The following is a 12,533-nucleotide window of genomic DNA, read 5'->3' as shown; positions in this document are numbered from 1 at the left end:
AGATTATAGCCGACTAAATCTACAGTTGATTTAGTCGACTAAAATGTATTTTGGCGGTGCCTTGATGGCGTCGTAATGGCTGATTTTACACTTGGTTGCATGCTGAAAATAGCCGATCTACAAGCTCACAACGCGTCGCAGTGCGACGCGTTGTGAGCTTGTAGATCTGCTATTTTCAGAGCGTGGCACCTGAGCACAACCAAACATAAAATGACCCGTCTTTTAGTTCTACTGGATCTCTTCTCCACTCGTCCCTCCCTGACATTTTAGTCTAGTTTTTATTTGTTGACGAAAATGTCAATATATTTAGTCATAGTTTTAGTCATCGTAGCTTCGTTTTTATTTGTTTTTTATGTAGTTTTCGTCAGTGAAAAAAGGTAGACGACGAACATTTTTCGTCATAGTTTTAGTCGACAAAATCAACACTGGTCCCACGCGAGTGAGAAAGAGGGTAAAAGCACAGCCGCTTCCTAAACATTTCTCACCTCTTTTGCCGCGGTCCACGCTCTCCACGTAGTCGCGGCTGAGCTCTGACAGCTCTGAGAACAGAGAGTCCGTGTTCCTCAGCTCCCACTCCATGCTCTCGTTGTCATCATCATCCTCCTCCTGCTGCTGCTGCTGCTCTTCCTCCTTGTGTTTGTCTGTCTTCTCTACTCTCTCCTGGTCTTCCTCCTTGGCCGTGGTGGTCTCTCTCATCTCCTCCTCCACGCTGCTCTCGTCCCGGGACGCTTCTTTGGTGTCGAACGGGGTGCTTGTTCTAAGCGGGTACACAATTTATCGTTGCTATCGGGGCAGAAACCTCTTATCTCCATATTTTAACTTTGTGTTTTTTTTTCTCGTATATAAATGCCCTACTTGATCATACCACAGCATCACACAATATACTGTAGCATCAAAAGAAGCAGATCCGCAAGCCACCGGGCCCCTGCAACAACAAACTTGAACTTGACATCAACAGATCATTCAGAATGTTAACAGATAACATACCTGGCATCCACGACAAGACCATGGAACTGTGCCAGCTCGGGAGTGGAGCTTATGATGTCATTGATGAAGGACGGGGACGTGGTTGGCTTCACTGCGATGTCGATCACCTCCGTCTCCTTGACTCCAGAGTCTTCCGAGGGTGCAGGAGAAGAAATCGGGTCGGATTTTGGAGTACCGGTAGTGGTCTGAAAAAAGTGAGTTGACGAAAAACATCAGCAATCAGATGAAAACCACCTTAAAAATTGTTTACAACACAAGATACTGCACATTAAGAGAGTGAAGATGTGAGTTGGCTTACTTTTTCATTAAGGCTGGGTTCTGATGACGACATCATTTCTGAACTCTTGGGAAGTAAATGATTCCTAAAGACAAAATGTACCGTGATATACACAGTGTGATTTCACAAAACATCCTGGCTAAAAACTCAATAACTCAATGCTTCTGTCATGTCATCATTGCTTTTATAAGAGGTAACTGAGCTGTGTGGATAGTCGAGTTGAGTTCTGTAATAATTTCATAAAAGGTTAGGGTAAGTCTGTCCAGTGTCATTGATATTCCACTGCAGCCTCTATTACTTGTCACAAACATGGTGAGATGAATCAATAAAGATGAATACACAAATCATCACTCTTTGTCTGGTTTAATGTTTGGAAGTATTTAGAGAACACGTCTACAGTGTACAGTATACACCTTGGGAAAGTGTCTAATAGATATCTTTTCCTCACAAACATTTGGTTTCACCAGCATAATATCCTAATACCACATCGTCGCTGTCGAGCAGAAACCTTAATGTACCTCCATATTCTTTTCATGTTTATTTTTAAATAAATGAATGCCCTATTTTATAATTCATTGCATGATAGTGTCATGCAAAAGAAGCGAAAAAAGCCAATCTACAAGTTTACAACGCTTCACAATGTGACAAGTTGTCTGTTATTATTGCAATTATTTGTAAAAAAAATTTAAACTATCACTATACGAGTAATGGCATGCCCAAAATAGGGACGTCAGGTTGAAAGTGGTTAAGTGTGTCTCTGGGTTCTATGTTTAACCATTGAAAATTATTAACAAGAGCTTGTGACTAAATAATAACTACATAGGATCCATTGGAGTGCTAGTTATTCTTTTTCCACATACAAGGTTTCTACCCAACCCATGTGGCTTATAATCTTGACCGCAGTAACCTAAAAAAAAAACGGAATGCTCAGCCACCACATAAAAACAAGATAAGAGAGAACTAGACAAAGGCATCTGTCTGCAAAGACAACATTTGAGCACAGCATTGTTTTTTTTAAGCTATAGTATACAAGTAATCTTCCATCACACCAGCAACCAGTTTGAAGTTATTGTATGTGTGCTTTATGAATTGCAGTAGAATAAAGTGAGCAACCTTAAAGGAGACTCTCTTTCCGATTCCCTTCTCTTTTCCAGCTGTTCCCGATACGAGAGCGTCAACTACAAAGCAAAAGGATATGAGAAGAAAAAGTGTGTGAAATAATAACGAGGGGAAGAGATAAAAGAGAAAAAGAGCCAAAAGTCATAAAACAGGACACCAGAATGTACATTAAAACAGTGCAATCTGACCTTGTTGTGAGTGTGCTTCAGTGTGTTCAGTTCTCTGCCCATGATGGCCCTCTGCTCCTCCAAAGCCACCACTGCAGCGAACACAACACAGACTCATCATTCAAGTGAACACACACAGTGTTGATTTTGACAGCACATTTTGATGTAGTTTTAGTCATAGTCTTTTGAATGAGATTCCATTTAGTTTTTTGTCATATTTGAGTCACCTGAAATGTTTTACTGTTAGTCTAGTTTTAGTCGACTAAATATCATACGATTATAGTCGACTAAATCCACAGTTGATTTAGTCGACTAAAATGTATTTTGGCGGTGCCTTGATGGTGTCGTAATGACTGATTTTACACTTGGTTGCATGGTGAAAATAGCCGATCTACAAGCTCACAACGCGTCGCGCTGCGACGCGTTGAGAGCTTGTAGATCTGCTATTTTCAGAGCGCAATACCGGACATTTTTCAGTCTTTTAGTTCTACTGGATCTCTTCTCCACTAGTCACTCACTAACATTTTAGTCTAGTTTTTATTTGTTGACGAAATTGTCAATATATTTAGTCTTAGTTTTAGTCATCGTAGCTTAGTTTTTATTTAGTTTTCGTCATTGAAAAAAGGTAGTTGACGAACATTTTTCATCATAGTATTAGTCGACGAAATCAACACTGCACTACGGTGACCAGATGTCCCGAAGAATTACAAGCCGGTTGTCCTGAATCCTGTCTATCCCGAAAACATTACGCTTTCATTTAATTCGTTATAGCATAATGAAGTCAGTGTTCACATATTTTTCATGTCAAGGACCCCCACACATTTATATGTATTTGGACGTGGACACCCATCTGAAAATATTTTGTGCCAGGGACCCCCAAGAGGAGAATATTCCAATACAAAAAGATGTACAGCTTGTATATCTGCTATTTTTGAACAACCAACTTAAATAAAATAATGTCTTAAAGTGGTTAAAATTATTGTGATGCTGTATTAACAAATGTAGCTGGGACCAGAAAGCGTAATGTAATATGTAATAATTGTGACAGGCCTAAACACGAGGAGAACGCACAAGTACACATTTCACAGAATATAAGAAGTATTGACAAGCAATTGCAAATCCTCCTGAGTAAGATAATGCAAACCTGGGTTACTTTCGTAATTAGACTAATGCTGTGCATGTGAGTGCTTCAATTGAATTATTGGCAATCATCTGATTATTCCCCCAGCGATCGTAGCATCGACTGTGGACGTTGTGCCGTGCAGTGTCACAGTAAAAAAAACAGCCTTTCCTAGATCAGTGCTTCTAACAGTGGGGGTCCAGGGACCACCCGCCAGGGTTCCTTGAGGGGGTGCCAAATAGACCCTTGCAGGTCTGTAACTCTGAGAGTGTACAAATGGAACCAAATGGACCCGTGCGGGTCCATTTTGGTTCCATTTGTACACTTTCAGAGTTATGGGGGTACTTTGAAATTAAAAGGTGTGAGAACCATTGTCCTAGATCAGGGGTCTTCAACGTTTTCAGGCCAAGGACCCCCTAGCTGAGAGAGAGATGAAGCAGGGACCCCCTCTATATTGTATAAAATTGTGTTTCAACTTTTTTTTCTATAAGTGAGGTTTGGACACTGACCAATCCTGCACCGTGATTGGCCAATAGTCTACAACGCAGTCTACAACCCTAACCCTTCCACAGTCAATGCAAATCTATACTTTTGCAAAGTCAGCCAATCACATTACAGCTAGTGTCATCACCACTAGCTTTGTTTTGTTACTTGGTCTGCTCTTTTTTCCCTCTACACCTATACTTCTTTGCCAAAAATAGCAGATCTACAAGCTCACAACGCCTCGCGCTGCGAGGCGTTGTGAGCTTGTAGATCGGCTATTTTTGGCTTAAGTTCTCCTCAGAAAAGGGATGCTAGGGTTCAAGTGGTTAAGGTAAAACAAATAATCATATCACACAAAGATTTGGCGGACTCCCTGTAGTAACTCTGAGGACCCCCTAGGGGTCCCGGACCCCCTGTTGAAGACCCCTGTCCTAGATATATTGTTAGTTCAACCTTAGCCTCGGTCCCAGCCTCACTTATCTGCGAAAAGAAGAGCCTGGTCACGACCTAAAGCAGCGAGTGTCTAGGAAGTCCTGAGTGGGTAGGATTTCCGTCGTGCGCGTTTCCCCCGGAAACAATATTTTTTTGACCAATCACAACACTCGTTTCATTCACGGAGAATGTTAACAGATTTGTAAAGCATCAACGTCATTTCCTTGGGCGGTAATTCCGTCAAATTCAACCGTTTCCGGTTCTTCACTTCCTAGACAACCAACATCCCAGGTCTTGCCCAGCGTGGTTCAACCTCCAATAACCACTCACACTGGTCGGCCTGCTCTCTGGCTTTCTTCTCCAGCTCTCTCTCCCGCCGCTCTCTCTCCTTGTCTCGTCCCCTCATGGCCCTCCTCTCCTGCTCCATTTGGTCATCTAGCTCTAGATACCTCTGCACAAAAACAGGTTTAGCGGTACATCAGTTATTCACATTTTTTTTCTTGTTGATTCGTTTGTATAAAAACATGACCCAAAAACGCACTTTGTTTATTCGAAAACAGGAAATATCAATAGCTGCCACCCTAAACAAGTTACAGCTAAAACAAACCTAAAAATACACTAGTAGCGAATGATTAGCCGATCGCTGGAAAATGTATTCAATTTGATTTTATTAATCAAATAATTGGTTTAGTTACAAAGATGTCTGTGTTAAGATAATTTCCGATTAACATTTAAAACAAACTTATCATTTATTATTTAATATTCTTTTTTTAGAATCAAATAATTGAAAAAAGAATGACAGATTGTGAAAATATTTGTAGCAGCTCTACTACACAGATTGACATGGGTCACACACACACACACACACACGTTTATATTACTATACTTGTGAGGACATCATTTTAAGACAGGGATTTTATGAATGCATCATTTTTTAACCATAAGCCTACAGCCGAAAAATAGCAGATCTACAAGCCCACAGTTGTGGAGCTTGTAGATCAGTTATTTGCACAACACCGGCGCGCAACTAAGCATAAATCATGTTTAGCTCTAATTCTAATCCCTAATCCTAACTTCTTGACTTTTTCTAATTGTAAACCTACCTCTAAAAATGTTTCTTCAATCATAAAACAACAATTTGTCTTGTGAGAACCAGGAAAATGGTCCTCACAACGTCTATATCTCAGATTCTACTATACTTGTGGTGACATTTGGTCCTTACAAGTATAGTCACTCACACACACACAAACACACACACAGACACCTCAAAACCACCAGCTCACCACTCTTTCTCACCTCTTGGTTTTCTCTCCGCAGTATCTTCTCGGCCTGGTAGCGCTCCAGCAGCGCCTCTCGCTCCGCCTTCTCCCTCTCCGCCTCCTGCTCCGTGTCCCGGAGCTGGGCCCTGCAGCTGGCCAGGCCCTCCAGCACCCACACCAGGATGGGCACCAGAGACTCCACCACACCGGCCCCATGGGTCTCAACCACCGTCTGGGACGGAAGCAAAGTGACAGTGTGATGATCCATCTTCTCGTTGCAGTTCTTTAGACCCGGTGGTCTTCTACTAGGGGGTCTGACTGGGACCCCTAGGGGGTCCTCAGAATTACTACAGGGGGGGCCGCCAAATCTCTGTGCGATAGGATCATACTTTCTTTTTTTACTTTAAATCACTTAGAATCACTTTTACCTGGCATCCCTATTCTGAGGGGAACATTTAGCCAAAAATAGCAGATCTACAATGAGCTTGTAGATCGGCTATTTTCGGCAAAGAGGTTTGGTGTAGAGGGGAAAAAGAGCAGACCAAGTAAAGAGCCTATGGTCAAGTTTACTTAGTAGAGGGTTTAAGTGAGGGTTTAGTGACTTGAGGGTTTAAGTGGTTAAAGGTCTGAAAATACAACAGAATTAAAGATAAGTCTATGAAAAGGTTTAATCTGCAACACAGTTTATCCAATGTGTAGTGGGGGGTCCCTGCTTCATAATTCTCACAGCTAGGGGGTCCTTGGCCTGAAAAAACTTAGAAGACCCATGCTTTAGTTTAGACGATAGCTAAAGATCGGACATGGGCAATGCATGCTGCTTTCCGAGCAACCGTTTACTTTTCTAGCCACTCAATGTCCCCAATGTGTACTGTGGTTCCTGTCGCTCACGCTGCCAATCGCCACCGTTGGCCCGACTTTATACCACGGTGTCACCAGAGTCTAGTAACTATTAGATTAGATTAGATGTCCTTTATCATCCACAAAGGAAAATCACTTTTGCTCGGGTCAATGCATAGTTACACTCAAGACAGCAAGACAATAAATAATTATACAGCACAATTAAAACGCCCAGCAACCAACAATAAAGACACAAAGTACTTCAATTCTATGAAAAGGTACGGTATGCATTTTTCTTTAATGAAAGCAAACGTCCAATTCGAACCAGGTAAGGAGGATGAGGGATTAGGGGGTTTGTCGTTATTAAGGAGCCCAATGGGAGAGGGGATGAAACTGGCACTGCCCTTTGTCTTCTTGAATACAGGGGCAGCATATCTCCTACCCGAGGGCAGGACCTTGAAGCAGGTGCTGAGGTTATGAGTTGGGTCTCTCTGTCCTGCTTTCTTCACTTCTTGTATGTGTGACTATTTAATTAGTCACATAAAATAAGTTTTGCACTATTTAACTAACTACATACAATGGGTTTTATGAAATACCCCTCAATGATGGCAGGTAATCTTCCAAAGGGTTGATAAATCTTCTATCCACAGTCTTAATGTGCCAGCATTTGGCTGCTGGCAAGAGATGGTGTTGATTCCACCCCCTAAATTATTAACTGTATTTTTTTATCCTCGGCTTCAGAGTAATTGAATATTCAGAAGAGATATTCATTACAGCCTTTATTTCATCATGTGTTTCGTTATACATTTTTGTCTTATTTAGATTAACCACATGAACCGTAGCATCCCCATTCTGGAGTGAACATTCGGCAAAGATGGCAGATCTACAAGCTCAGCTAATTTCTGCGAATAGATGTGGTGTAGATTTAAAAAAGGGCGAGGGGGCCTACTATAGATATCCGGGGGACTCTATTCTATTCTGCTGTGAGATGTACATGAACTGCATGAGCTGTGTGAGGTTATGCACGATACCCTAGCTGTGAATTTCCATAAGATATGCACTTTTATGCAACCAAAATCGCACAGAAAGGTGCAGAGGAGAAGAAATGTTTTACCTGTAGCTCTGAATAGAGTTTTCCGGCCTCCTCGCTCACAATGTCGGGGTCCAACTCCAGCTCCCCGGCCCCGCACAGCACACTCTCCCCACACTCCATCTCATTCACTACTGTGCCCCCTCCCTCCCCCCCCTCCGTCTCCACAACTCAACTATTATACAAGTTGTCTAACTGTAAGAAGAAAGACCTTCTTCCTCTTATCTAAAAATACAGACCCACCTAAAATAACCTGTGTTCGTCTACTTGTTGCCAACCTCCTCGTAATAACCCACTTCTCTACAACTTCCCGTTCCATTTGAGGCTACAGAGGATGGGCTGGCGTCAGACGGCGCTCCGCTAGCCATCCCTGCGAGGGCGATGTTCAGCTGATGTCAGAAGGGGTCCTGACGTCCATTCCTGAAAAGGAATAATTAAACCATTAAGCCCTGGAACGCATCTGTGTCACCTTTTGATTTGAGCTAAAAAAATATATTTTACACTTTGGCTATTCAAAAATAGCAGATTTACAAGCTCATAACGAGCTTGTAGATCTGCTATTTTTTGAAAAATCGAGAAAATGCGTGCAAATTCATGTATTTATATTCTTTTAAAGCGAACATTTTTAACTCAAATCTTCGCTTCTGGGGGTCCCTGGAACAGCTTTGGGAGTCCTTGACATTAAAAAGTTTGAGCACCACTGGTATAGAAACAGGTTTTTCAGAAAACTGTCAGGATTTAGAAGACATTTGTAGAATCGGCTTCAGGTCTTAATGGGTTTAATAAAAGAACATCATCGACCTAGACAGAATTTGTTACGGTTGTTATTAGGTGATACTGAGAACGCAACAGGCTGTGCCAGGGGTGGGCAACCTTAGGCACGGGTGCCGACATTGGCACAGGGGAGGGTGATCACTGTGGCACACTGGCATAAGCGTGAGAGAGAGGATTTTTCTTTTAACACATTCAAAGGCGGGAACACATACTGTGTCATTTTAGATGTTTAGCTATAACCATTATTTTATACTTTGGGCTATTTAAAAATATCTCATAGCGTGTTAGATCTGATATTTATTTGAAAATCGTGTTTTTTTTTGCAAATCTTTGAATATATATATTTTTTCAAGCGAACATTTTTAACTCAAATCTTTGCTTCTGGGGGATTCTACAAATGTCTTCTAAATCCAAACAGTTTGGGTTTTTTTAAACTTATGTTGCTATAATATCAGTGGTTCTCAAACTTTTTTCATGTAAATGTATTTGTCTGCGGACCCCCAGAAGCAAAGATTTGAGATCAAAATGTATATATATATATATATATATATATTCAAAGATTTGCACACATTTTCACGATTTCTTTCCCAAAATCTACAAGCTCATACGGCAGCAATCTGTGCCGCGCTATGAGATTGTAATCTGCTATTTTTTTATAGCCAAAACTCTAAAAATTACACAGATGCGTTGCCGGTCTTAATGGGTTAAAATAAAATACAAAAAAGAAAACAAAAGTCTGTTAAATTAACTCCCCTCACATCTGTCTGCAATTTACATCCATTCCAATTCTGAACTCTGACTGGGGAGGGAGTCTGGGAGACTGGGTGGGTATTGACTATTGTGGGGTATTGAGTCTAATGGTCATTACAATAACCTCCTGATGAAGAAGAAGAAAATAAATAAGGTTATAATATGGGAAATCTAAATCTGTTTGAAATATATTATTTTGGTGTCATAATTACATTCATTTTTGATAACTAAGGCACACTGACTAACGAGAAAATAAAATTAAACACATGGCTCTTTGTGTAAATCTGTGCAATACAACAACTGATGTACCACTTCTCTAATGTATTATTTATTTGTTTTGTCAAATGTAGGATTTCTAACAGTTGGTCGAAACCAGCCGTGTGCATTTCTAAGAAAGTCAGCCTAATGCAATTGTAATGAACTAGACGAAAAACAAATAAAACAGCAATACGTTTATTCGGCCAGGCTGATATTGACTTTCCAGTGGTTTTGCCTCAATGCAAACACTGAAGTGGCAGTGGAACTGGTACGGCTCTAGTAACACATAGACTCAAGCATACAGTACATGTACTGTAGCCCTCCACCCACATTTGTATGACTGCGCATACTTGTCTTCCAGGATTTCACATGTCTCTGCTTGTGACATGTGAAGTCATGTTACCACGCTTTCCCAAAGTCAGCATTCTAATCCTTAGCTGGTGAGGTTAACCTCAATATGACCTGTAAGCAATGAGTAAAAAGAACAGGGTTTCTCTACTGGCTTTGCGTTAAACTCACAACAACCCTGGTCCAGAAACACGACTCTAGTCTCTACTACTAAGACTATACTACCAAGGTCTCTTAGGCAATGAGCAGTGGTGGAAAGTAACTAAGTACATTTACTCAAGTACTGTACTTAAGTACAATTTTGAAGTACTTTTACTTTACTGTATTTCCAAATTTCAATACTTTTACTTCTACTCCACTACATCTGAGGCAAATATTGCACTACAATTATCAGAAAACCTTAGTTACTAGTTACTTATTTGGCGCTTGTGGATCAGATATATATATATTTTTTTTTTTTAAGATGTTTTATACATTTTAGAGTACATTTTGAATACCAGACTTTTAATTGTAACAGAGTATTTCCACATTGCAGTATTGACTCTTATCCTTAAGTAAAAAATAAAGTACTTTTTCCACCACTGCTACTATAAGACTGGGGTTTATATACTAGTAGGCAATGAGTCACAGGCCAACAAAATACCCCTGTGAAAGGCTGTGTGTCATGTCATCTCAAACAGCATGTGGTTGTTACTGCACAATAGCTCCATGTATATGGTTGTTTATGTTTATAGACCTTATTGCTACTGTGCAGTAATGACCCTTTGAACTCTATGTCAAACAGACGGTCAACCCCTTCTCTGGTAAATTGTAAATATAAAAATCCCACTCATTGCTGTTATGCAATATCAGACTGGTAAACAACTAGCCTTCCCTAGATACAGGACTGACTGTCATATGTATATGACATGAATGACCGTCTTGATCCAAGGCTAGTAAACAACTGGCAACAATGCAGTAAAGATAATAGCACACTACAACAGTGGTTCTCAAAGTGGGGTCCGGGGACCCTCAGGGTTCCAAATGGTCCCTTGCAGATCTGTAACTCTGAGTCTTTGAAATTAAACTTTTAGAACCACTGTTCTAACTTCTATCACAACTGCGTGCACACAGCCACAGATAATAAAAAAAAGGCAGCTTGAATGACAGAAGTCTTGGATCAAGACTAGATTTCGTATTTTATAGATTTCGATTGATATAACAAATAGTCTTGATCCAAGGCTAGAATGACAGAGTCAGCAACTGACGACATACACACTTCGATCAGTGTTCTAATAACAACAATCTGAACAAAACAACCCCGCAAATCCTTGATAACGAAACGCCTGAATGAGCTTTAGGATCTAAATAATAAATAACAGGCTCTGACAGACAGACAGACAGACAGACAGACAGACAGTGGACACCTTGAGAGATCAGCAAGAAGAAGTTGAAACAAAGTTTCTTCTAAACTTTGATCAAGGAGGTAAACAAACAACAACATAGACTCGTTGTTATGATCGTTATTGTTAGTTATCTTATCAGCTCACCTTCACACGGATCGTTGGGTTCTTTTAGTCCAGTTTTATATAACCATTGCCTTAGTTTAAAGGTTTAAACCAGTGAGACTCCAGTCGTTGATCTGTGGGAGAGAATCAGAGGTATCAATTTCACATGAAGCCAGTTTGAAGAAGGAGGCGTGGTTTAATTCAGCCATGGTTACACTGTAGCCGCAGCCCCGCGGCGGGGAGCCAATGACATCCATGGATTTGCAGTGGGTGTAAAGTAAATTTACTCAAGTACTGTACTTATTAAGTACAATTTTTAGGCGTTTTTTTTACTTTACTGTCTGGAGTATTTCCCAAATGTCAGTACTTTTACTTCTACTCCACCACATCTCAGAGGCAAATGTTATGCTTTTACTCTAGAACAATTATTTGTAAACATTAGTAATTAGTTTGTAGATTTGGGTTATTATTACAAAACACACATTAACCATTTCAGCCATAGTGCCATTTGAAAATAGCAGATCCACAAGCTCACACTGCATCGCAATTGATTGTGAGCTTGTAGATCTGCTATTTTCAAATGATTTGTACACATTTTATACATTTGAAAACTTGAGAAATGGTACATTCTGCATAATGAGTACTCTCTACTTTTGATACTTTAAATACATTTTTATCTAATACTTTTGTACTTTTACTCAGGTACATTTTTAATTCCGGACTTGTACTCGTACCAGAGAATTTCTACATTGCTAGTAGTATTGATACTTTTACTTAAGTAAAAAAACATGAGTACTTTTTTCCACCACCGTGGATTTGACAAATGTAGCCAATGGGAACGAGGCAGGAGGCGGGACTTAGGTCGGTGGTTTTCCGAAGGGGGGAAAAAAAAGAAGGTTTCCTGAAACTTGAATAATGACACGTGACCTGAAGGGCTGAGGACTAGTCAGCTGATCTGAAGCATGAAGATCTAATACCTGTGTGAATACCAAGCATACTTTACTCTCTCTGCTCTGTTTGCTTTACTTGATCAACTCAAAACCCTACTATGTTTTTATTGCCACAGCTGGACTGGGCTATACACATTATCCACCGGCCCATAAACAGTGGTGGAAAGTAACTATAAAGTACATTTACTCAAGTAC

General features: G+C 40.4%; 1 protein-coding gene across 2 annotated transcripts in view; it reads right to left on the bottom strand.

Annotated features, from left to right (window-relative positions):
- LOC311042404 (C-Jun-amino-terminal kinase-interacting protein 4) overlaps positions 1 to 11,554 on the bottom strand; it is a 33,737-nt gene extending 22,183 nt beyond the window's left edge. For both annotated transcript variants that reach the window (XM_084053102.1, XM_084053103.1), the window contains exons 1-9: positions 11,431 to 11,554; positions 7,796 to 8,191; positions 5,882 to 6,076; positions 4,916 to 5,036; positions 2,572 to 2,642; positions 2,378 to 2,442; positions 1,286 to 1,349; positions 988 to 1,172; positions 486 to 757 (exon numbers count right to left, since the gene is read on the bottom strand). In XM_084053102.1, the coding sequence (XP_083909228.1) occupies positions 486 to 757; positions 988 to 1,172; positions 1,286 to 1,349; positions 2,378 to 2,442; positions 2,572 to 2,642; positions 4,916 to 5,036; positions 5,882 to 6,076; positions 7,796 to 7,894 (1,072 nt within the window). In that variant the 5' untranslated portion in view covers positions 7,895 to 8,191; positions 11,431 to 11,554. The remainder of the gene's footprint in view (positions 1 to 485; positions 758 to 987; positions 1,173 to 1,285; positions 1,350 to 2,377; positions 2,443 to 2,571; positions 2,643 to 4,915; positions 5,037 to 5,881; positions 6,077 to 7,795; positions 8,192 to 11,430) is intronic.
- Between the last annotated feature and the right edge of the window lie 979 nt (positions 11,555 to 12,533).

This window comes from Gymnoscopelus microlampas (assembly GCF_963454915.1).
Source record: "Gymnoscopelus microlampas genome assembly, chromosome: 3".
NCBI classification, from domain to species: Eukaryota; Metazoa; Chordata; class Actinopteri; order Myctophiformes; family Myctophidae; genus Gymnoscopelus; species Gymnoscopelus microlampas.
This window is presented reverse-complemented; position numbering and strand designations above follow the sequence as displayed.